Source organism: Portunus trituberculatus, chromosome 50 (assembly GCF_017591435.1).
Source record: "Portunus trituberculatus isolate SZX2019 chromosome 50, ASM1759143v1, whole genome shotgun sequence".
Classification (NCBI taxonomy): Eukaryota; Metazoa; Arthropoda; class Malacostraca; order Decapoda; family Portunidae; genus Portunus; species Portunus trituberculatus.
Genome location: NC_059304.1, coordinates 27,744,489 through 27,770,970, shown reverse-complemented (window position 1 = coordinate 27,770,970; position 26,482 = coordinate 27,744,489). Strand labels below are relative to the sequence as shown.

General features: G+C 40.2%; 2 protein-coding genes across 5 annotated transcripts in view; one reads left to right on the top strand and one right to left on the bottom strand.

The window, feature by feature from the left end:
• The window catches only part of LOC123500120 (UBX domain-containing protein 7-like), a 118,155-nt gene that overhangs the window by 50,346 nt on the left and 41,327 nt on the right, over window positions 1-26,482 (top strand). For 3 of the 4 annotated variants that reach the window (XM_045248785.1, XM_045248786.1, XM_045248788.1), the window contains 3 exons: window positions 13,684-13,811; window positions 14,040-14,202; window positions 15,135-15,331. In XM_045248785.1, the coding sequence (XP_045104720.1) occupies window positions 13,684-13,811; window positions 14,040-14,202; window positions 15,135-15,331 (488 nt within the window). The remainder of the gene's footprint in view (window positions 1-13,683; window positions 13,812-14,039; window positions 14,203-15,134; window positions 15,332-26,482) is intronic. The other variant, XM_045248787.1, reaches the window with a different exon arrangement.
• LOC123500125 lies at window positions 3,346-4,283 on the bottom strand. Its single transcript, XM_045248794.1, has one exon. It carries the CDS (start codon window positions 4,129-4,131, stop codon window positions 3,475-3,477), a length of 657 nt encoding a protein of 218 aa, XP_045104729.1. The 5' UTR covers window positions 4,132-4,283; the 3' UTR covers window positions 3,346-3,474.

Here is a 26,482-nt window from a genome sequence, read left to right as displayed (position 1 = left end):
ACACACACACACACACACACACACACACACAAAAACAATTTTCAAATCTCTCTCTCTCTCTCTCTCTCTCTCTCTCTCTCTCTCTCTCTCTCTCTCTCTCTCTTTCCCTCCCTTCCCTCCCTCCCCTCTTCCTCTCGAAAGATAAGCTACATGCGTCTCGCTTGTGTCTAAAATATTAGCAAATGTCACACACACTCTCTCTCTCTCTCTCTCTCTCTCTCTCTCTCTCTCTCTCTCTCTCCGAAGAGAGAAGCGTCCACTTTCCTCTTTGAAGGCGATATAGTGACAAAAAAATAGCAGGATAATACACAAAGACGACAAGTATGACAAGCTTGCAGGAGTTTCCCGCGCTCGGGCGTGCGGCACTACCACCCTTATATCATACAGGCTGCTTTTTTAACATCCGGCGCGAAGGGGTTAAACCTTTTACTGTACTATGATGCACTCTCGCTTTGCTTACTCTTAATGGAAGTTCATATCAGGAGTTAAACTTGTTATAATCAGTTCGCTTAACGAAGTTTCGCTTAACGAAGTGTTTTTTTAGGAACGTAACCCCTTCGTTAAGCGGGGGTTGCCTGTATATATATATATATATATATATATATATATATATATATATATATATATATATATATATATGTATATATATATATATATATACACACACACACACACACACACACACACACACACACACACACACACACAGGTAACTCTAGATTTACACGTGTTTGTTATAACGCGACCAAAAAGACATTATAATTAATTTAATTTGCACGATCGGTTTGCTTATATGCGATTTGGCCCAGCTGCATTTTCAAACTGAGCGCCAGAGAGTTCTGCAGCTGGCCGATAGGTGGGAGTTCTGGGGCAGATCCAAGAAGCAGGTTGTTGTCTATGTTGGTAGACAACCTCCTTGGCAACCTCCTGCTCACATACCAACCTTCATCAAATAGCATCCACAAAGATTCGTCGCTGTTGGCAGGTGGAGGTTGGTAGCCCGCCTAAAAGTGCTCATTGGTTGCCAGGAGCTGGATCCAAGAAACTTTAACAAATGTCAGAGCAACCTCCTGCCGTGTAATGGCGTCCATGAACGCTTGGAGGGACGGTATCAAGGTTGCTATGAGGTTGCTCTCAGGTTGCTGGTAACATCACCTCTCCAGGTGGTGTTACTTTCTTATATATGCATTTATGTTGACAAAACAACATTTCTATTAGCCTCTTACAAACCTTGCCCCCAAGAAAGGATTGTTTTGTAATGCATGAAGTGAAATCTTACATGGAATACCAAAAAATAAAGCAGAGATGAGATCGCCCTCAGATGAGGCAGAGACTCACGGCGACTCGGCCGCTTCTTCTTCTTCTTCTTGTGCCCCTTTTAGCTTATGTGTTGTCTTTCATCACTATATTTATGTTTTCATTCCTCTATTGCCTGCTATAATGGATATCATATCTTACTATTCATATACGCTCATGCCATGAAGATAACCTCTACTTCGTGGCACTCAGTAATAGTGAATTACTAATGAAATACCGAGATATTTCATTAGCAATTCACTATCACTCAGTGCCACGGAGTCAAGGTTATTCTCATGGCATGAGCGTATATGAATACTAAGATATGATATCCATTATAGCAGGCAATAGATGAGTGGAAACATAAATATCGTGGTGAAAGACAACACGCAAGCTAAAAGGGTCACAAGAAGAAGCAGCGGCCGAGTTGTCGTAAGTCTCCGCCTTGTCTGTGGGCGATCTCATCTCTGCTTTATTTTTTTGGTATTCCAAAATTCTCGTGCCTCATGTACAGTATACCAGCACTGAGTACAGACGGAATCTCTTCAGTCTGCCTATAATTCACCAAGATGGCCCCAAAATATCCTTCATCTTCTGCATGTGGGTTTATTTTTGATCAGTGGATTTTTGATAAAGTGGTAAAGCTCAGAGGAAGAGTGACTGACTGTGGTGTGAGTGGTGAAGGCAGTGATGCAGTGAGTGTTTTGTTTACATATTCTTTGTTTTGTTGTTTTCTCTTATTATTTCTTGTTTTTTCCCTTTACTTTAAATACACTTCTATTATTTAGAATGGTAAATAATAAAAACATGTTAATTTAGCCAAATAAATAGAGTATTTTGTACGAATTTTTTTGGACCACATCCAGCATCCCTCCTATTATCTATTGTTTCTTATGAGAATTACATGTTTGTTTTATGCGAATTTTGATATACGCGATGCCTCTTGGAACGCATCTATCGCGTAAATTGAATTACCTGTATATGTATTTATATATATATATATATATATATATATATATATATATATATATATATATATATATATATATATATATACAGGCAACCCCCGCTTAAGGGGGAGATCCCCCTATGTTTAAGAAATAGCGCAATTTTCTTCTAATTCACACAGTACATGCATAGCATTATGCTAATTATCCTCTCCAAATTTGGTGTGGATAAGAGTGAAATTTTTTTTTTTCGAAAATTTTGGAATTCGTTTGGAATCACGAATTCTTCACCGATTTTAATGTGATTTTTACAGTAATATCACATCTTCTATATTACTATATATCCGTACAAAAATTTTTGAAAATCTTTTTTTATTTTTTTTTATTTTTAAAAATTTTTTTACTAGTCTAGACGTGAAAAAATCAGAATTTTTCTTTTTTACCTATTTTCAAATTTTGGACTCGTATTCATTTTCTACAACCATTCAATGCTTTTGTCCCGTCGAGGAGGCGCTGAAACTCCACCAACAGATCATCACGTCCCTCACGGAGGTTTTGTGACATTTTGTCCATCTCCATTGCCTTCGGTGTCGTCCTGTCCAAGTATTCCCACTTTCCTTTGAACCTTTTGAAAAGTTGAATTTCAGGACCGCTAGAGGGTCCAAAGCAAGTGAAGAACGCCTTCTCACAGATTAATTCGTAAATGTGGTGGCGACAGGCAAGGTGGAGGACATCACGCCCTAGTCGTTGCTCTACAATGGAACATGCCCTGCTGCCAAACCAGTGTTAGAAGCGGTGGTGTCAAAGGAGAGAGCAACCACCGATTCTCAACTCCCCAATCTTCGAGTGTTGTTATAATGGCGTGAGCAGCGGCCTGTCCGGTTCCATTGGGGAGACTAGGCACGGCGAGGAGCTTTTCCACTCCGTCTCCGGAAACCAGTACTGGAAGACGGTCGACGGCTGGGCCTCCATCCGCTGTGGGGATGATCTTACCATCCCAATGAACAGTGAGCGGAACGGACGGCTTGAAGGATTTCTTGATCTCCGCAGCCGCTACAGCGCGGAATTTTCGCCGATCCCGTCGGAAGGACTCACGATTTATCACGAGTTGGTTGGGATCGTGTCCGAGGCTTCGAGCAGCAGCACTGACGAGGTGAACTGCGTCACGGTCGGAAGTCAAGGTCCGATCCAATGCGGCAGACAAGTGACTGTCCAGTACCTTCTTCGACGATCACGGACGCTTAGACGGGGGCATCTGGGACGCAGATGGACCAGCGCCTTCATCAAATGGTCGTTTTGGGGAGCACGTTGAACTTGAGCTCGATGAAAGTTCGGCCGTTTCATCCACCTTCTCTTGCTCTTGAAGAGCCTTTGTCACACGGCGTTGCTCTTCTTCTTTTCGTTTCTTGCGTCGAGACTCTTGCTTTGCCAGGGACATGTCCCTTGAAATCATCGACCCTCGCCTTCCTTCCTCCCTCTGAGCCTTCAAAAACTCCCGATCTTCTTCCAGCGTGATCATCGACATCGCATTTGCGTGAGCAATGTCGAAAATATTTTCGAGCGAGTCGACGAACTTTCGCTCATTCGCCTTTTGGGTCGCTGTTGCTCTGTTCTTGTTCTTTTTCAGTGCCACCCATTTCTCATACAAACGGATGATATTTTCTCTTGCTCGCTGCGGCTTCTGCATAGGAATTCGAGCGCGCTTCCAGAATTCTTCCACCACTGCCATAGTATCCACTGCTGCGTTGTTCTTGGTCTTTCTCTGTTGCAGATGGTGATATAGGAACACCTGCAGCACCTGCTTCTTTGACGGCAGCTTAGTTCCAGTGATAGAGTGCTCCAACGAGCCAAGTAAATAAACCTCGGTCTTAGATCTTGTAGATGCCATTGCCACGGTGAAAAGAAAACAGTAGGCTAAGGCAGTGGAGCGCACGCTGTGCAACAACCGCCCCGCAGTGACGCGTGTAGCTGACTGAACAACAGCTGCACAGCAGGGCACACTTGTCACTCAACACTGCCCCAAAACATACAAGAATTGAACGTGTACCGTCGCGACTTACTACGCGTTTTATACGAGTTATTATGTTCGTGCCAGGTTTGATGTTTGAATTAACAATTATTATAGAAGGTATATTATACAATATGCAATATTATCTGGAATACTATCATATTTGAATCTTGCATTAGATTCTCTCAACATCACACACTTTGAACGATATTTGCAAAAATAAGGATTTTGACACAATTATTCCAAACTTTGACCTCCTTGAGCGACCTCTTGATATTAATATTTTTAAAAAATATTTTACACACGTTGCTTCTGGTCGGAACCTCACAATTTGGCCGCCCGTCCCAGTAGAAAATCGAAAATTCTAATTTAAGTGTCACCCTAATATACGCGCTGCTTGCTGCGCTGCTGGCTGCTGGCTGCTGGCTGGGTTCAAGATGCCAGAGGTATGAGAATGTGTTTTCACTTCATTATTTCTTCATAAAATAGTTATTTCAAGCGTAAAGAAAAAAAAAACGTGCATTTTCCTCCTTTACTCGCGTGTTACGGACATTAATAGACATTTAAAGGGCTGCTCGCTAGGCCCTTTAAAAATTGCGGTTGAGAAAAAATAACTTCACCATTCGATATTAGAGGGATACTAGTTGTTGCCTGGCTGTAGAACAGAAAACAGATATTTTTCACACGCATCTTCAAAAATTAAGGCAAATCTCCCCCGTTAATGAAGGGGTTATGTTCCTAAAAACCCTTCGTTAAGTGAACCGATTATAACAAGTTTAACCCCTGACTTGAACTTCCACTGAAATAAACAAAGCGAGAGTGCATAATAGTACAGTGAAAGATTGAATGAAAGTAAAAACTGTGAAATTAAACATTTAGGCAGTTTAATTTAAGTTATTATAATGTACACTAATGTATGTATGTACATAACTTTATAATGTTGATGATCTTAAATTTATGAAGGGAAGGAGAGTTGAGTGGGAAAGACACTAACTGGCAACCTGTGGAATGTAAACAAAGGGCGCATCATTGTATCACATACAAAACTTATGTACCACATTTCCACAAGGCTTTCCATTTTATCCATTGTAGTCACAAGTTCAGGTGGTTCTTTTAGCTTGCAAACAAGATACGGTCTCACCAGCCTTCTTGATAGAGTCTGCTGACTTGAAAATAGTAGACAGTAGATGGAGTCAAGATGGTGGCGAGCAATGCTATTAGTTTTCTCGCCTCACTCGTGTCTGTGAATAATATCCAGCTTCACTTCGAGAGTAGGAGAGTAAGAGAGTAGAGTAAGGGCGTTTTGGTAGTAAATTGAGCAAGGGAAGACAAGCTGCTGGTGACGCTGCTATTATTCTGAACACGGGTAGTGAGTGGTGCGCATGTTGTCCACCAGAAGTGCTGGTGTATTCAAAAGCCTGTTGGCTTGCGTGATACGGCGGTGCTTTCAAACTTGGAAATAATTACCTGGATAAAACTTCGTTAAAGTGAGTTTGGTGTTCGTTAAACAAGCAGATGGTAGTAAAATGAAACCTTCGTTGTAGCGAAATTTCGTTGTGTGAACCTTTGTCAACCCTTAAAGTACAGTGATAGTATCGGTACGATTGTAACGTCGCGTGAGGAGAGGCGGGAATCATACCGGTAATCATGATTTTTCCACACTGAACGTTTGAGTCTCTCCCCTTCACTATTGGTCCTAGGGCAAGTGGAGGTATCTGGCATCTTTTCTCGCTCACCTCCTTGAGCCTTGAGACATACGTTCTCTCACAATAGGTCATCTTTTCCCATTTCAAGGCGACATCTGGCAACCCCCGTGACCCAGAGGGAGGAAACGGTAGTCCGAGTGATGTTGTGTCAGTTACTTGGTAATGACATTGAGGAGTGATAAAAATTAAGACAGCGATTTTTTTTATTGAGATAGAAGAAAAGGAAGACTCCAGTAGTGATTCTGATAGTGATCTGGGAGACAGAAACCAACCCTCACAGCGACGTTCATAAACTTCCTCATGTAACCTATTCGCCTCGAGCAATGCGCTGGTGTGTGTCACCCCTGGTTGCCTGTAAAAGACTGCTTATCAGCCAAGTCACGTGAATCCCATTGCTAATAAGAGTTGCCAGATTCCAATTATATTAGAAATCCACAATACTTGTAATATGTGGTTTCTTTTTCTTTTTCTGTTTGCACATCATTTCATATATCTGAGTTTGCATTTTCTTGACAAGAAAGTGCAAAAGTTCCTACTTTTACATCAAATTGAAATGCCCAAAAGGAGAGAGAGAGAGAGAGAGCATGCGTGCGGTGTTATATGAGCTTGGGGGGTATTTCTTAGCGGCGGGTTCTGCCATGAATTTTTCTATATACAATAACTTTGCTCTCAGAGGTCATAACATGTTACAATCTACATCGTTGTACTCAGAATAACACAAAGAAATATGTTTTTATAAGGAAAAAATTATTTTAGCATTTTTGACAGGTGTGATTTTTCCCCATTGTAACAGACAGAAAGTAAATCAACTCCCCATACTTTAAGGGTTGTGCCCTCCCTTTCAGTAGCTGGCTTGTTACTCGGTTAGACCGTGGCTGTAGAACAACGGGCTTGTTGTTCTGAGAAAGTGTGGCCGGTTGGGGCTGCATTTCTCGTGCGTTCGTCCACTCGGGTGTGGCGATGCGGAGGGACGTTTATTGTTTCGTCCTGTTTGTTTGTTGGTGGCCGTGGTCACCAGTGGGGTTTGGTGGGTGGCTGTGTGCCCCCACCATCATCTTTTTTGTATAGTTTCAGTAGTATACTGTATTGTAGTGGTAGTAGCCACGCACACTATTGAATGCTGAGAGGCTTCATGTCGGCCAGTGGTGCGTAGTAGTCATCTGCCAGACTTGTCTGCGACGAGTATTTGGACTCAGTGTATAGTGGTTGTCACCCGTAGGTGGTGTCTGGGCTTGTGTGTACATCACCGGATGTGCTGTACACATCATATATTGCAGTAGTAGTTGGCCAGGGATGTCAGTCTGACAGGTGTTAGGAAGCACTTGTAGTAAGATAGTATAGTAATATACCGCGCGCACTGTTCCGGTCTGTGAGTTATCACAGTCTGTGGACAAGGCGTGTGGAGAGGCATTAATACTTCATAGAGAAGTGGGTGGAATTGTCCTTGTGGGCAGTTTCTCTAGGGGGTATTAAGGCCTTGCCCTGTTACACAGCATCTACCATTTATAAATTCTACTTGGTTGGGTACAGGAGGAGAAGGAGTTGCTGAGGAGATTCCCTTACAGTGGGGGAAATTATACACTGTTGGCGACCTTGAAAGAACCTGAGGGTTACGGCGGCTGTGAGTTATAGTAGTGGGGACTCTGTGGAGTGTTTTATAATCCCCACTGTACTGACCGTAACAAAGTTGGCGATTTTGCTAGAATAACACTCTAGTGAGCTATAGCAGTTAACCGCAGCCATGTGGTGTACGTAACAATATATATATATATATATATATATATATATATATATATATATATATATATATATATATATATATACACACACACACACACACACACACACACATGCCCGGTAGCTCAGTGGTTCACAAGCCAGAGGACCGGGGTTCGATTCCCCGGCCGGGTGGAGATATTTGGGTGTGTCTCCTTTCACGTGTAGCCCCTGTTCACCTAGCAGTGAGTAGGTACGGGATGTAAATCGAGGAGTTGTGACCTTGTTGTCCTGTGTGTGGTGTGTGCCTGGTCTCAGGCCTATCCGAAGATCGGAAATAATGAGCTCTGAGCTCGTTCCGTAGGGTAACGTCTGACTGTCTCGTCAGAGACTGCAGCAGATCAAACAGTGAAACACACACACACACACACACACACACACACACACACACACACACACACACACACACAGTGTTCCCTCGCTATTTCGCGGTTCGACTTTCACGGCTTTACTGTTTCGCGGTTTTTATACATACTCGTAAATACTTTCTGCGGATTTTTCGCTGTATCACGGGGTCTGTGGCGTCACTTACAAATACTGTACGTACAGTAATTCAGTAAGATGGTGTGTAATAACGACGATAATGTACGTAAAGCACTGTACATGTATTGTTCGTATACATATGGAACCTCACCCAACATCTTCCCTTGTTGTATCCAAGGCTCATAGAATAGAAGGTCGATCTACGCCCAGGGAAAAAGAGCTGGGGCTAGTGACGTCAGCTGGTTCACCAACAGGGGAGCGTCCTCTCAGGATGTGTCTTTCTTGCACGGAAACTTCATGCTCTCCCTTGCCCGCTGAGCAAATCATACTTACCTGGCACATGAGACAAATTTTGTGAAGGCTTCTCTGTACCCTAGTATACCACCCCACACCCTCTACTTGCCAGCAGGTCTCTCTCTCTCTCTCTCTCTCTCTCTCTCTCTCTCTCTCTCTCTCTCTCTCTCTCTCTCTCTCTCTCTCTCTCTCTCTCTCTCTCTCTCTCTCTCTCTCTCTCTCTCTCTCTCTCTCTCTCTCTGTCCCTCTCTCTCTCTCCTCTCTGTCCCTCTCTCTCTGTCTCTCTCTCTCTCTCTCTCTCTCTCTCTCTCTCTCTCTCTCTCTCTCTCTCTCTCTCTCTCTCTCTCTCTCTCTCTCTCTCTCTCTCTCTCTCTCTCTCTCTCTCTCTTTTACCATTGTATCATTATCATATTCAATAATATCAATACTCTTGCTGTTATTAATTATTATTATTATTATCATTATTATTACTATTATTAAACTTTTGCTCATATTATTATTAATATTAATATAGTGTTGCAGTTTTCACTATTATTATTATTATTATTATTATTATTATTATTATCATTATTATTATTTCATTTTTACGTTACATATATAACTGAGGCAATTTATATCTACACAAGTAACTGAATGGGACCTCTCAATAACTAGACATCAGAAATTTACTAATGTCTAAAGATGCAAAATTACCAAGAAAAAAAATAATGGTTTTCATTTATCACATACAACATACTACATATTATATACTACTGATAATTAAAACAGTCACGCACTGCACAACTCAACATTGTGACCGATGTTGGTGGGGAACAGAGAGAGAATGGGAGAGACAGAGAAGCATGTGAACACCTACCAAGCAGCTTGCTAACTGAACCAACGTCCCCACTCTGACCACATGTGAACCCGCTGACATCACGGATGCTCCTTTAGAATGCCTAGTAGGTCTTATTCTATTCCATGGGCCTTGGTTGTATCTTGCCAGTCTCGTCCACGCTGTTGACTGTCTCGCATACTGTATCTTAGTGTTGTGTTCGCGATAACTTTTTTTGTTTAAGTAGTGATTCATAAGTCCTTACAATGCCACCTAAGCTCTGTGTCCCTCAGAAAGCTTCCTCTAGTGAGCCCAAGAGGAAGAGGAAGATGATGACTATCAGTGAAAAAGTGAAACTTTTGCATATGATCAAAGACGGTAAAAGAGGGTGAGTGTTACGTATCGTGTGAGAGGGGGGGAAGAGAGAGAGAGAGAGAGAGAGAGAGAGAATAATGTATAATTAATGTATAAGGTTTTATAATGAAATAGATTTAAGTAAAATACTGTATACGTAAAGCATAAATACTGTTTACATATTTTAAACATTTTAGTAGCCACATACACATATATACACCAAAATTCCTACGGGGAGCAAATCCTACTTCGCGGTTTTTCACCTTTCGTGCGAGGGGGGGTTCTGGTATCCATTAACCGCAATAAATGAGGGATCAACGTGTGTGTGTGTGTATATATATATATATATATATATATATATATATATATATATATATATATATATATATATATATATATATATATATATACAGTAAGGTCTCGGTTTACGTCAGAGTTACGTTCCTGAAACATGACGTAAGCCGATTTTGTACGTATCTCGAGTTTCCGTACATTTCAAAGCATATTATGGAGTTTTCAACCAATCATTGTTTATGGTCATTCAGGTAAGTTAAAGGTTATATTGTTATATTATTTACAAATATGTAGTAATATGAAACACAAGCTTATTTTTGTTGTTGATTAGGGCCACTAACGCGAAGGACTGCAGGTTGCAGAGAGGGGTGGACGCCTGAGGCCGCCAGTAGGGTGGGCAGGTCGAATGTTGTGACGCCCAGGGTGGACAGCTGGGAGCGTAGTGCAGTGTGGTGGGAGTAGAAGCGTGGGCAGCGGGGCAGGAAATGCAATAGGAAAGGGCAATAGGGATCAGCAGACAGGCGCAGATGGTGCAAGTCAGCTGCGAATGTCATGTGGCCTAGGCGAAGGCCCCGGAGTTGTTATTGTTGTGATGGGTGTGCGAGCCCTCAAGGTCGTCAACCTCCCCGTTGTCATGGTAACGGGCTTCCCATTTTCTTCTTCCCTCCCTCACACACAGCTGCTGCCTCCCTTCTCATGTCTTTTAATTATGTCCTCTTTTTTCTTGTAGCGTAATGGTTTTCCTTTTCTTAGCATCACTGCTGTCACTAAGAAGTTTTCTCTTTGGTGCCATTGAGCAAGATACTAAGAACTTGAGTCAGTAAACGCAGAAGTAGGATAACACTCTTGCCAGGAGCGACGGTGTGGTGGAAGTGAGGCAGGGTGTTATTGTATTCAAGCGTGAGGCAGGCGGTTTGGCGGGCAACCACCAACAATAACAATAAATCCCACACTTTACGATTTATAGATTTTCAATTTTTTTAATCTTAAATTGCCTTATAGTGGACTGACATAACTACGAGTTTGACATAACTCGAGACCGACGTAACCCGGGACTTTACTGTATATATATACAGGCAAGCCCCGCTTAACAAAGGGGTTGCGTTCCTAAAAACCCTTCCTTAAGAGAATTTTCGTTATGCGAACGAATTATAACAAGTTTAACCCCTGACTTGAGCTTCCATTGAGAGTAAACAAAGCGAGAGTGCATCATAGTACAGTAAAAGGTTTAATGAAAGTAAAAATTATGAAGTTAAACATTTAAGCAGTTTAATTTAAGACTAAGTCATTATAATGTAAGTAACTTTATAATGTTGATGATCTTAGATTTATGAAGGGAGGGAGAGTGGAGCGGGAAATACGCTAGCTGGCAACCTGTGGAATGTAAACAAAGGGCGCATCATTGTACTGCATACAAAACTTACGTACCACATTTCCACAAGGCTTTCCATTTTATCCATTGTAGAGTCATGAGTTCAGGTGGTTCTTTTAGCTTGCAAGGAAGATATCTCACCAGCCTTCTTAATAGAGTCTGCTGACTTGAAAATGGTAGACAGTTGATGGAGTCAAGCCATGGTAGAAAGCAATGCTATTAGTTTTTTTCACATCTCTCGTGTCTGTGAATAATATCCAGCTTCACTTCGAGAGTAAGGGACTTCCTGGTCTTCTTAGCAAAGCTAGGCGATATTGCAGGACGTTTTGTTGGCATGTAGAGCAAAGGAAGATGAGCTGCTGCTGACACTGTAATTGTTTTGAACTAGGGGGAGTGAGTGGTGCGCGTTTTGTCCACGAGAGGAGCTGGTGTATTCAAAAGCCAGTCGGCTTGCGTGATACGGCAGGGCTTTCAAACCTGGAAAAAATTACCTGGATAAAATTTCGTTAAAGCGAGTTTGGTGTTTGTTAAACGAGCAGATGGTAGTAAAAGGAAACCTTCGTTGTAGCGAAATTTCGTTGTGTGAACCTTCGTTAAGCAGGGGTTGCCTGTATATATATATATATATATATATATATATATATATATATATATATATATATATATATATATATAAACAAACATGTATTACTTGCCTTATAAGTTTACAACCATAAGAGAATGGAGGAAAAATATAGGGGGTAGGGGAAGCATGGGAGAAATCTTTACAAGTTACTCCTGAAAACGTTTTCTATGAAACTGCTCGCTACCAACAGATGGCAGCACCGCTGTTGTCCTCCAATCTTTAACCCACACCACAACTTCCTCCTTGGATATTCCTTGCAGGAAGTGTGAGCGGTGAGCACAAGCTTGAGTGCAGGTGCGGGATGGTAACAGGGAGCAGGAGTGGGAATAGAGAGTGCTAGTGTGAGCGGAGAGCGCAAGTGAGAGCGGAAAGTGGAAGTAAGAGTGCAAGTGGAGAGCATGAGTGCTTCAGTAACTCCTCAAAAATGAGCAGATGAGGGATAGCAGAAGGGTTAGGCCTAAAAGGAGCAGAGGAGTGCGAGCAGAACTTGATTTTTTAAAGGCTTGCCCAGCTCTAGTCAATTTATGCCTTTAAGGATGTTATTTCTTATGCCTGGCCACATACTGTGTAGGGCATGAGTCAGGCTCTGATGCAACTGCACTAGACATTTAAAAAATGGTTTCCACATGGGAAGGGTATTTCATTAGCAGTAAATAAACTACACCATCTGCTAATTTAGGGTCTGATGGTTTCAGAGAGACCAATGCAATCCCAAAATTTTATATACCCCAAAAATTAGATAAATAAATCCTGCACTTTTTTTATTTTTTTTTATTTCTATTTATATGTTCCTTTTGTGTGTGTGTGTGTGTGTGTGTGTGTGTGCGTGCGTGCGTGGAGGGAGGGAGAAATTTGTATTAGTCAGACATTCACATTTGTCAGACCAACCTTTCCCCTTATTAGTCCGAGTTAGCAAGGGTCACCAGGACTATTATGTTAGAATGAATATATAGAGAAATTTTTCATACACCAGATAAGATGGAACTTTATAATATGGAATCATGCTATATGAGCAAACAGTGTGGTAGTATGAAACAATATGTCTGATACTATTTTTAATAAAAAAATAACTATCCTACCAACTACAACAAAAATGCACTTTTTCCGATCCACACTTTACTCTCTAACTGATTTCCCTCTTATCCTCACCCTCCTCCAGCTTATTCTTCACTATACTTGGACATAATCTCTAATTTAGACTATAGCTTTCTACCTTTCTACCTTAGATGATGATTACCTTGTGTTTTGCAATTCATTGGCTGCATTACCATCAAATTATCTATTACATACACAAAACTAATTTGATACTTCATTCAGAAGTACTACAACAAATTTGTATAATGTTCCATACTTGAAGGACTAAGAAAAGTATGTATTAGATTAGAAATGCTACTATATTATGTAAAAGTAGCGTGCTTTCAAAATGTAACAAAAGAAAAACTGGAAACTTAAGATAAAGAAAAGATGTTATGGAGGTTGAGTGAGAAAAAATGCAAGATGGTATACTAGAATAAAGATTATAATATATATTATTTTGCTCAATTTCAGTTGTATGAAATCATTGATGTAGAAAATAGTGCAGTTACTCTTTTTGTTTGGCTTTATGACCCATAAGTTAAGTGTCTCTAGTCCTTATTCCTTCCTTTAACTCTTGGTATAAGGAATTATTGTTTGTCTTTTACTGATGTGATGATAACCTTTTATTATGGTACAGGTGCAGATGTGTCCTTGGCACAGAATCTATTGGAAGCATGTGACAACAACTTGGAAATGGCCATCAATATGCACATGGAGGGAGCAGTGGACTCTGGAAGCACTCAAGTAGCAGGTCCGGCCTCAATGGTAAGGATTTTTTTTTATTTTTTTTTTCTTCCAATGTAGTGTTATGAATGATTGTATATTACCCCTCATAAGTATTGTTTTCATTTTTATTTTTTTCCAGGCATTTTCTCATTGAGAGATATCTCAGAAACAGTCATACAGCCATGGTTTTATTTATTTATTTTTTCTTTATCAGTTTTATCGTATAATTTTTTATTTTCTGCCCAACTTTACTAACTTATACAAAAGAAATTCCTGCAGGCTACAGAGGAGGTTGCTGTGAGAGCACCAATTCCTCAGAAACAGGAGGTTTTGGTTGAGGGACCTGATGAAATTGCCTTCAGTTTCCGTGGCAGACGCAGAACTGTACGATCTGTGTTCGACAAATTTCGAGATTTTGAAGCAGAAACTAGTAAGTAGGTCATGAGACAAGCTTTGTTGCATTATTTTAAAATGTAGCCATAAATTTAGGCAATTCAAATTTATTGCTATGTTTTGTTAAAACATGTTAAAATACAAATAGTACTTCAGGGATTCTGAGTGACAATTTTATGAAAGCAATATGGTACCATAATTTTACATTAGATGTTAAATTTGGTTCAGTCAATCATGAACTATAAAACACCTATCTTAGCTTGTAAGTTCTCAGTTTGAATCTTTGCTATCATATATTTTGTTTTGTACCATTAACTTTCCCATTATGATTTATAGAATTAGGCATGCAATTTAAATTTGAAGTGCTTATAATAGTAACTTTTAGCAGACTTTAAAGTGGTGACAGTGGAGGGAGTGATATGGCAGCAAGCCTTCACTCTTGTGTTACTTCCTATTTCAGGATACTGTCATGCATTATTCAAAGATCACTAATCAGTAACTGATACAGTTAGTAAAATCACTGAATTCAATGTCATCAGGGAATCCAGGGATTTCACTACATTTATGATACTGGCTATCATAGGTGAATTACCATCCAAATAAACTATATTAATCTAATGCATCTTAATTTACATTTGCATTTCCTTTTTTGTGAGTAAGCTCTTTAATCCAGCATTTATGTAACAATATTTAATCCCTTTCTGGATTATGCTCTCTCTCTCTCTCTCTCTCTCTCTCTCTCTCTCTCTCTCTCTCTCTCTCTCTCTCTCTCTCTCTCTCTCTCTCTCTCTCTCTCTCTCTCTCTCTCTCTCTCTCTCTCTCTCTCTCTCTCTCTCTCTCTCTCTCTCTCTCTCATTTAAGTAGACAAGAAAGACAGGAAATGCATTGTTATCCCATATAGTTCTAATTTACATAACTTTCAGCAGAAAAAACAAGTAGACTTTCATTGTTGTTTTCCATTCTCACTAGAACGCCAGGAAGAGGAACTGCTGGCTAATAGTCAGGAGGCAGAGGCTGAGGGAGAGGCTTCAACAAGCAACAGTTGTAGCAGCAGTAGCAGCAATAGCAGTCTCTTAGCCTCAGCTCGGAGTCGCAGCAAAACAAAGACATTAGAAGACTTGTTCCGGCCTCCACTTGACCTCATTTATCGAGGAACATTCCAAGCAGTAAGGTTTTGCTTGCCTGACTTTGATATTTGTGGCCAAAGAGGATACAAAATTATTTTCCACCATGAATTTGGTCCTTGTTTTTCAGTGTTTTGTTGAAAAATCATCTTGGTATCAGTATCACTACAATAATGCACTTTAACATTATCTTATTACTTTTTTTTATATGGACATGCCTGAAGATGTAAGCACGCATATGGTCTTATTTACTGTTAGTACAACATTGATTATAATTTTGTTTTATGGTTATTTGCTCTTTATAGATGACAGTTCACTATTTGGATGCATGTAGCTCATTTGGTTTTCTTCCTGAAAAATTCAACATGAATAATTGTTGCTAGATAGCTGACAACAAAGAAAAAATTGGTGTGATCGCATTTGTTCTTGAGAATTTCAGTAATGGGGAGTTTTCAGTACTAAACCTTCAGATGTTGTTGCCACTGCTTGTCTCACAGTGACATGATCTGAAATATATATATATATATATATATATATATATATATATATATATATATATATACACACTCGACCCTCGAAACAATGGACAAATGCGTGCACGACCCTGTCCGTAGATTGCAAAAGTACGTAAAAAACCATAAAATGTACATAAAATACGTAAAATTTTCCAATTTTCGTATTAGTTCAAGCTTAGCATTCATTGGAAGACCCTTTCGATTACGCTTCACTGGTTTACTAGGTTTAGGAGGCATTTTAGATAGGTTAAGCACTCGTGGGAAGGGTACAAATGCATAAAAAAGCCGTGGTAAGCACTGGACAATGTTCACTGTTGGTTGAAAACACACGGACTGAAGATTAAACATGGCGGCCAACAGCTGATGACGCGACCGACCCGCCACCTACTGGATAATGATTTGCCGGGAACAGACAATCACGCGCATTTTAATATTCGTCCGTAGATTAAATCGGACTCCAGAATTTGTCCATAGTTTCCGAAATCCGTTGATGGGAGGTCCGTTGTTTCGAGGGTCGAGTGTGTATATATATATATATATATATATATATATATATATATATATATATATATATATATATACACATACATACAGCAATACTCTACTTAACGAACAGGATAGGGGTGTCAAAGCTGTTTGTAGAGTGAAAATTTGTTAAACGGACATAATTTTCCCATAGGAAATAATGGAAATAGGGGGATGCGTTCTGGGCTGGTCCCCAACATATCACATGGGTTAAAAAAATATATATACACGTTTTGCAGCGTATAGGACCACTGGTGTACCACTACTTTTATGATGTCATATTAGTCATTGGAAGTTAGAAGAGCTACGTACAAATTCTCTCACTGATAGCTCCACTGTAATTTGTGGAGGAGTGGATCAAAGTTCGCCGCGGTGAGGCAGAGTCTAGCATATTGTACTAACGCAATGATGAGATCGGCTACAGACGATGCGGAGACTTGCAGTGACTCGGCCACTTCTTCTTCTTGTGACCCTTTAAGCTTGTATGTTGCTTTCACCATGATATTAAATTTATGTTTCCACTCCTCTATTGCCTGCTATAATGGATATCATATCTTATGTGGGAAATTCCCACAGAAATTGTATAACGGTGTAAATAATTGTGGTAATTTGGTAAATGTAAATATGTGGGTAATCAATAATAATTAATAGTAATTAGTTGTAAGAATAATAATGAGTAAACCGAAGAGTTTCGGTTACACACTCAAAGCACCGAGCAGCTCATTAGTTCAGAGACAACTAAGGAGTTTCGGTTCTAGTATACTCGAAGCATCAAACTTGGAACATAACCCGCCTCACGGGGAAGTCGCTGGTGAAACCAGTCATCACCACACCACAGCCACGAACAGTTAAAGTTACTTCAAATGATCTTGGGTTACCAGGAAGTTTACATGAGTATTATCAGGGATAATACAAGACATGTATATTATCCTTGAGGATTACTCTCCATCACTCCACAATAAGGAATAGGAGCAACAAATGGTCCTCTCCCAGCTAAGTAACCATTATTACCACTGGCCAGAGGTTAGGTGTACTTTAGTTAGGGTGGCATTACGAGGCAGGATAACTTATAATTAACAAGTAAGTGAATATTTATCCCTGAGTATTGTGAGTAACTTGAACCAGTTCACTAATTGAAGCAATTTATTCATACATCTTGAACCAAATTGCTAACAAATTTACACTGATTTATGATTACCATCAATTCTCCTCTTTACAGTATAAATCATCGAAGTGCAGTCAGACCTGTCTCAGCCGTGAGTAAACTGAGGGGAATTAGTGTTAGCCCTAGTTTATGGAAATGGGTAAATAACTCAAAGAAGGGCGATAGGGCAGTCGCAAGTTATTTTTCATATTTTTGGTCCTTCGAACCGGATTCCATAACGCTGTGGTCGCTTAAGTGTTTGCCGATACTTAAACATTATTGATCAGATGTGTGCTGAGAAAACGATCACGGTAGTGGGACACAGCTTAGTCTCAGGCGTTGTTGAGCCAGTAGAGGGCGCGAAAATAAGAATATACAGGTGCCCCGTAGCTAAAGCTTCCTCGTTTGAGTCAAGTCCTCTCTCTAATGTATTACAGTGGCCTCATGATTTCACTACAGTAAAACCTCGCTTGACGAACGTCTCTAAGGATAAACAATTCGGGAGATGACCAAAAAATTTGTCAATATATCGACCCAGGGGACGAACGATATTTCGGGGGATGAACGTGGTGAAACGGCTCGCCGCCGGCGAGCTGTTTGTGTGATAGCCAACCCAGCTATCACACAACAACAAAACAAAACATAAGCACAAAAGAAAATAGAAACAGGAGCATACGAAAAATATTACACAACATAATCTCCATGCCACCACGATTTTCTCCTGTTTTTCCTGGGCATAGCGGCACTGACTTGTGACGCTACACAGCTGTTGTGTAGCTCTGGCACGCTGTGCATATCCAAAGTCCTCTCTCATGACTGTCTTCTCGGATCTTGTCTGTCTTCCTCCCCATCCTCCTCTCCTCCATTCCATCATGCCATCAACGTCCAGTCTCTCAAGTAAATAACCTTTTCTTTTTTATTAATTTTATTATCATTTTGATAGCATTTAGGTAAGTAAAACAATTTAGGCTTTTTATAATTATTTCGTTCATGTCATGCATACATTAAAGGTCTATTTTGAATGGATTTTATGGACAAAAGTATGATTTTTTTTTTGGTCTGGAATGGATTAATGGTATTTCAATACATTCTTATGGGAAAAATTGATTCAGGGGACGAACAAATCGGGTGACTAACAGGATTTAGGAACAAATTATGGTCGTGAGCTGAGGTTTTACTGTATATTGTTCTTGGGTGGTAATGATGTGTACGATGGTTGTATACCTTGTAATATTGCATATGATATTGAAGCAGTTGTTGAACTAATTCATACCTACTGTCATTCACAAATTGCTTTGGTGTTATTGGAGCATCAAAACCCACCAACTAATTCTAGATTTAATGTGACTGCCACACAATATAGAAAGGTGGCAAATAGCATAAATACTGAACTGAAAAGGAAATACAAAACCAAATCATATGTACAGTTCCTAATTGTAGGTGCTAAACCCTTCCAACATGATGCAACTGATGGAATACACTTAAATGAAGAGGCTCAGTTCCACCTACGCCAGAAGTTTAGAAATGCCATAAGATATTTCATACAGAACAGCCAGTAATTCAACATGGATTTAGCTAAACCGAAAAGATCCCTAAAGGCGTATAAAGGACACCTTAGCAGAGCAATTAACAACTGTGAGGCTTTGCTAAACCAACCTTATTCTGACAAGATTGAGTTAGAAAAATCAATTACAAACTTAGAAATGAGATGGAATTCATACGAGCAATCATATGAAACGGCAGAGAAAATACTACTTGAAATAGAAGGTGATGATAATGAAATTGATTCATTATAACATAACATAACATAAATAATAGGATAACAAAGGGCCACCAGGGCCCATCTAGGTTATCCTGTATCAGTCGCACAGCGACCTCGTCATCAGTACTTAAAGATACACTTACAAGTACACAATACATTATATACTAATTCTAAATATTTGGCCCATTAACAGGGCTAAGTCCTGCAGCGAAATCCTCTACAATTTGTGGTCCCCATACATGGGGATCATGTCTTATTTAACTATAGTAAATTTCTTATAAAAACTATCATGCAGTGCTATACATAATTATAAATCTAATAAATTTAAGTGCTTATCTAATCTGTTTTTAAACATTGTCAAACTAGTGCTATTTACAACCGTCTCTGGCAATGCATTCCAGAAGTCTACCACTCTATGACTAAAGAAATATTTTCTTATATCTAACCTGCAGCCTTGCTTTCTAATCTTCCTGCCATGATTTCTAGTCCTATTTCCCTCCTCTAAGGTAAAGAAAGATCTCACATCTATGTAGTTTGTATCTGAGAACATTTTAAATAACTCTATCATATCCCTCTTATACATCTCCTCTCAAATGAAAACATGTTTAATTCCTTTAATCTATCTCTATACTCCAGGCGCTTTAATGCTGGTATCATCCTAGTTGCTCTTCTCTGAACTGCTTCTAACATGTTGATATCCTGCCTATAGTGGGGTGACCAGGCCTGTATGCAATACTCTAAATGGGGCCTAACATAGGAATTATATAAGCTACGCACCACTTCCTTACTTTTATAACTAACATTTCTATTTATAAAACCCAGGATCCTATTTGCCCTATTTCTTGCTTCTAAACATTGCTTTGAAAATTTCATAGTCCTGTCTATCACTACTCCTAAATCCTTTCCTTCCTCTACTGCCTCTAGCCAACATCCCTCCATCTCATAGTTAAAGTTTGTGTTGTCTTTACCTAAATGCATAACCTGACACTTTTAGAATTAAACTCCATCTGCCACCTGTCTGCCCATGCTATCAGCCTGTCCAGGTCTCGTTGTATTCTGTAATTGTCCTTTTCACCCTGTACTGCACATGCTATCTTAGTATCATCTGCAAACTTTGATACTTTGCTACTAATTCCTATATCTAAATCGTTAATGTACACCAAGAAAAGAAGAGGTCCTAGCACTGATCCTTGGGGTACCCACTAACCACTTCCTTCCACTCAGACATTGCCCCATTTAATACTACTCTCTGTTTCCTATCAGAAAGCCATTCACTAATCCAATCAACTAACCTACCCCTATCCCATGTAGTCTCAATTTGTACACTAGCCTCCTATGCGGTACCTTATCAAACGCCTTGCTAAAATCTAGATATATAACATCTATGCTATTTCCATCATCTAACTCCTTGGTAATATATTCTAAGATATCGAGCAAATTTGTAAGACAGGACCTCCCTGATCTAAAGCCATGTTGGGTATCTCTAATTAATCTATTCTCATTTAAATGCTCCCAAATACTACCCTTAATGATTTTCTCTAGTATCTTACATACTATACTAGTTAAACTGATCGGTCTATAATTATTCGCATCATCCTTCCTACCTTTTTAAATATTGGAGTAACATTAGCTAACTTCCAGTCCTGAGGTATCTCAGCAAACCTAAGTGATCTTTCAAAGATTAACTTAAGTGCTTCAGAAATACTGTCTACACCCTCCCTAAGTACTCTGGCATGTAGCTCATCAGGACCACTAGCTTTCCTATCGTCTAGTTCAAGAATAAATTTCCTAATAATTCCCGGTTTTATATCAATATTTTCTAAAGCTCTTAAACTACTCGCACTGTTTGTAACAGGATTTCCTATTCTTTCCTAGTAAATACTGAAGAAAATTGTTCATTCAATAATTCTACTATGTCTTCATTTTGATCCACTACTACACCATCTTTTCTGAGTGGTCCAATCCTATCCTTATTTCTTTTATCACTGACCTTGTAATAACTATATAATTTTTGGGATCTTTACTCCCAGCTCTAGCTAGTTTTATCTCTGCCTGCCTTTTACTTTTTTTATAACCTTACTCAAATCATCTCTGACCTGTCTGTACCTAATCAAATCTACATCTTCCCACTTTTCTGCAACTCTCTATATGCCCTCTTCTTCTCTCTGATCTGGCTACCTATCTCATGAGTCCACCATAATGGCTTCCTGTTTCTCTGCCTTATATCTTTGTAAGGGATACACTGCATCACTATACCCTTTACTACAACCTTAAAAATATCCCACATCTCCTGTGCAGTTTTATTTCCAAAACTATCTTCCCAGTTTACCTCTCCTAATAACTGACGTAACCTACCATAATTGCCTTTCTGATAGTTTGGGACTCTAGTCTTATTCACTATATTATCCCTACTGGAATTAATGATAAATCTAATTATATGATGGTCACTGTTTGCTAAAGTCTCTCCTACCTCAACTTCCTTTAAACAATGCTCAATATTTGTTAGTACTATGTCTAAAACCTTCCTCCCCTAGTAGGTTTATCTACCATCTGCACTAAATAGTTATCCTGAAAACTTTCCATAAACTTATTTTCACTAGCATCTCCTACCATCCTCTCCCAGTTTACTGACTTAAGATTAAAATCCCTAAGATAATTGTCTGACTAGTACACCCCTATTTATCTCATCTACCATAAGGTTGTCTACATCTGCTGACTGGTTAGGTGGCCTATAAAAGCTCCTACTCTAATAACCTTACTTTTGTTTACTCTAACATCCAGCCATAAGGACTCTACTCTGTTATCTACCTTAATACCATTAACCTGACTGGAAATGAAGGATTTTTACATAAATAACTACTCCTCCGCCTATCCTACCAATTCTCTGGTGTAAATACATAATGTATCCATCTACTTCATATTCTTTCCTATTTTCCCTAAACTTTTCCTCATTTACCCATGCCTCTGTGACACATACAACATCTAGGCCCTCCTCAACTATATAACTAGATAACTCGTCCTTCTTGTTCCTAAGACTCCTGGCATTTACATAAAAACATTTAAGTCCTGCTACCTTCCTAGATGCTGTCTCCTTATTTGGAATCCTAATCTTATTCTCTCCTATTTGCACCTGGAAATCTTTCCTAATCTTTTCACTATCTCTGTTTATCCTATCTAATTTATGTCTAGCATCTTTCTTCTGGAATGCATTTGCTACCTCACCCCCTACACTCCATCCCAACTCCCCCCTCCAGACATCCACTCAGCACATCCACACCCTTCCTACTCAGATGCACACCATCCCTAGCATACAAATCCCTTCGCCCATAGAACCTATCCCATACATCCACAAAGCTGACACCCACATCCTTACACATCCCTTTTACCCGAACATTCACACCAATGGTTCTAGACAACCATTCCTGCTAACATACACACGAGGCAAGATTCCTGACACTACACACCTCCTACCACTCTCCCTTATCTTGCCTAACATTTCCCGAAATCTTGCCACTAACTCCTCCGACCCACCTGCTCTGACATCGTTCCCACCTACGTGCAAAACTACTACACCCTCCCTCTCCATCCCCCCCAACCCTCTTCTGCACCTCCTCACTCACTGCCTTCACACCTGCACCAGGCATACACACGTTCGTCCTCCTATCCCTGTCTTTCCCACAGAAAGTGCTATCTAAATACCTAACCTGAGAGTCACCCACCACACACACCTGAGGTGTGCTAGGCACAACCATCCTCCTCCTCTCCTCTACCCCCTTCTTTCTCCTTTCACTCACCACAACCACTTCATTCACTCCACTCTCACTCTCCCCCTCCCCCTCCAACAAACCGAACCTATTTTCACACTCAACAGGTTTAGTCCTATCCTCCCTAATTATTTCCGCTTTCCTTCCCCCTCGCAACCTGCCATCTCTGCCTATCCTGACTACTATCTTTCCCAGTCTGGCTCGCCTGCTCCCTCTTCCCCACTCTGCTCTTCCCGACAGAGGGCCAAGCCACCCTGTCGCCCTCAGAAGGTCCAACCTTCGGCCTAACACTGATCTCCTGCCTAATTTTTTCCACTGCCTCCCCAAGCCTCTTAACCTCCTCCTTCAATTCAAAGATGAGAACTTCGTTCGCACTTTTCCCCTCACTTAGCTTTCTGATTTCCTCTCGCAATTCTCGGTGCTCAAGAGAAAGAACTAAATTCTCGCTCTTGAGCCTACACACCATACACTCAGAAAAGTCAACGACCTTCCTGTCGTGCCCACACATCTCACACACAACAAATTCTCCCAATCCCACCTCAACACTCTCTTTCACGCACTCAATCACACTCTGATATACCTCAGTAGCTACCGCCATACTAATTTACAATATGTTAACTCACGAACAAATAAAAATACTAGGTGACAGCAGGGTGGGGGAACCGCGGTGGTGGGGGGGCCTAAGTGAGGTCAACTAATCCTCTTTCAAGGTCAACTTGACGGTTACAAGCCTAGTCTCCTCGCTCTACAAAAATACTTTTAACTCACAAACACTGATTCTAACCACTATTTCACTCTAATCTAACACTTGCAGTACACACTTTCACTTCACTAACACTCAAAAGCACCACACACAGACACCAAGCACAAACACCACTCGCTAACTATAAAAACCACAGCCAAAAACGGAGCGCACACACAACACGTCCACTCGCCACCACAGCTGCCACACACTTTCACCACAGGATTCACCACACAACTTTGTGCAAGAGTTACGATAATAAAGCAACTAAAGTAGGGAAGAAGATCACACTGAGAAACATCAGTCATCAATGAGTAACGTAAATCATGTGAATGTTACCACAACAACAACGAAGTCACCGCAGTGTAGAGTGGCCCTCACAGTGGCGAAGGCCAGTCTCGATCCCAGTGGTGAACCAGCATTTGTTTTTTTCGATACCAGTTCACAATAGACACTTATTACTATAGAGTTTGTCCAGAAAACAGTCGACCTCAAGGATGATTCTCAAGGGATTCAAGAGTCCCATGACTGCAAAGGAATATCAAATAGTGAAACCAGTTATTAAAATGGGGAACCGGAGGGAAAGAGTGAGTGCGGTTGTTGTTGATGAACTTCCTAAAGTAATTATTGTGGCTGGACTGACTAAGGTAACTAAGAAATTAGTCAGGATGGGCTTAACTCTTGCTAACCCAGTTGTTGAAAATTATACATTAGGGCCCACCAACATCCTCATTGGAAATGATTACTATTATGATTTCATTTCGGATCATATGGTCCGAGAGGGAGTACACTTGCTGAAATCTCCTACTGGTTATATAATAACAGGAAAAATTCCTGAGAATTACGCAAGTGTTTCTAGTCAGACCTCCTCACAAACTTTTATTCCAGAATATGTGATTATTATGAAAATTACTGAACACATAAACCAGTTAGAGGATACTGAAAATTGGATTGATGCTGAAGAACCCCCACTCCATAAACTATGGTATTTAGAGACGATAGGTATCAATCCAAACCAGCCTTCACATGAAAACACACAGGCATATGAAGAATATCTGAACACTATGAAATATGAAGATGGCCAGTATTGGGTGAAACTGCCTTAGAAGGTTAATAAGCCCAGCTTACCTAATAATTACAGCAGAGCTCTTGGACAAATGCACTTACTAGTTAAGGAGTTGACGAGGAAAAACAGATTAGAAAGTTACATTAATGTAATAGAAAATCAGCTGAAGTGTAAGTTTATAGAGGAAGTACCTGATGCTTGCGCTGCTGATAGTACTCATTACTTACCTCATCATGTGGTGTTTAAGGAGTCTGCAACAACACCGCTAAGAGTAGTATTCAACTGCAGCTCCAAAGCAAATATTGAAAGTCCCTCACTGAACGACTGCTTAATGACAGGGCCAACATTAACCAGGAAACTTGGAGATGTTCTGCTGAATTTTCAAACAAGCCCATATTCTTGTATGGCTGACATATCAAAGTCTTTTCTAAGGATTGGTCTACAAAAGGAAGATAAAGATTTTATTCGTTTTCTTTGGCCATCTGACCCCAGAAATCCTGACAGCCCGATTAAAACCTATAGATTTAAATCTGTACTATTCGGTGCAACCAGCTAACCATTTTTATTACAAGCCACCATTGACCATCATTTACAGAAGTCTGATAGTCGCATTAAAGATATATTGGCATCCAGCTTTTATGTTGATAATTTCCAGGGTACGAGTACCGACGGAAAATAACTGTTTAACCTCTATGCTGAAGCAAACAGGTAGTTAAAAAGATGCAAATATGCCGCTGCAGCAATGGAATACTAATCATCTGGCATTGAGGGAAACTATTGCAGCAGACTATCCAGGTTATGAAGTCCCTAAGATAACATCTGTACTCGGATTGGAATGGAACACACTTGATGACACTCTGAAATTAAAACCATTAAAGAATAGCAAACCACACAGTGTAACTTTGACTAAGAGAACGTTGCTAAGTAAGGCAAGCCAGCTGTTTGACCCATTAGGGTTATTCTCTCCTATCACGGTAAAAGGAAAATTGCTTCTCCAGGAAGCCTGGAAATTAAAGTCAGGCTGGGACAACCCTCTTCCTGAATCCTATTCCAAAGAGTGGGGAAATTTAGAAGCTGAATTTAAGCAACTTCATAAAGTAGAAATACCGAGGATGGCAGCAGAAGCAGGAGAAAAATGTACCTTGCACGTGTTCTGTGATGCTTCATTGAAGGCATACGGAGCAGTTGCGTATTTCGTCTCAGGTGAACAAGCCACACTGTTTATCAGTAAAACAAGAGTTGCTCCTCTTAAGGGTCGAACCATTCCGCAGTTAGAGCTAACTGCTTCGCTAGTAGGAACCAGATTAGCAGTATATGTTCATAAAGTCCTGGAACATCTCGACATACCAGAAGCTTACCTGTGGTGTAATAATGAGGTAGCATTACAATGGATCAGGAATAATAATTCCAAACTTCCATATGTCATGAACAGAGTAAATGAAATCTGTGAATTACAGCGAAAGTATAACTTCAGACATGTGGCGACTAAAGCCAACCCAGCAGATTTGCTGAGTCGAGGTGTATCATTACAGGAGCTAGTAAAACAGACATTATGGTTTCGAGGCCCCGAGTGGCTCACCAACGAAACCCGATGGCCACAACAAAAGCCATTCGTCATAATGAATCTGAGTAAAGAAGTCAATGTAACTCAAGTAGATGTTGAGATCAGTCACTT

What these genes read in the sequence shown, in the direction of transcription:
- LOC123500125 (XM_045248794.1), bottom strand. Translation starts at nt 4,131, where the DNA reads ATGGCATCTACAAGATCTAAGACCGAGGTTTATTTACTTGGCTCGTTG.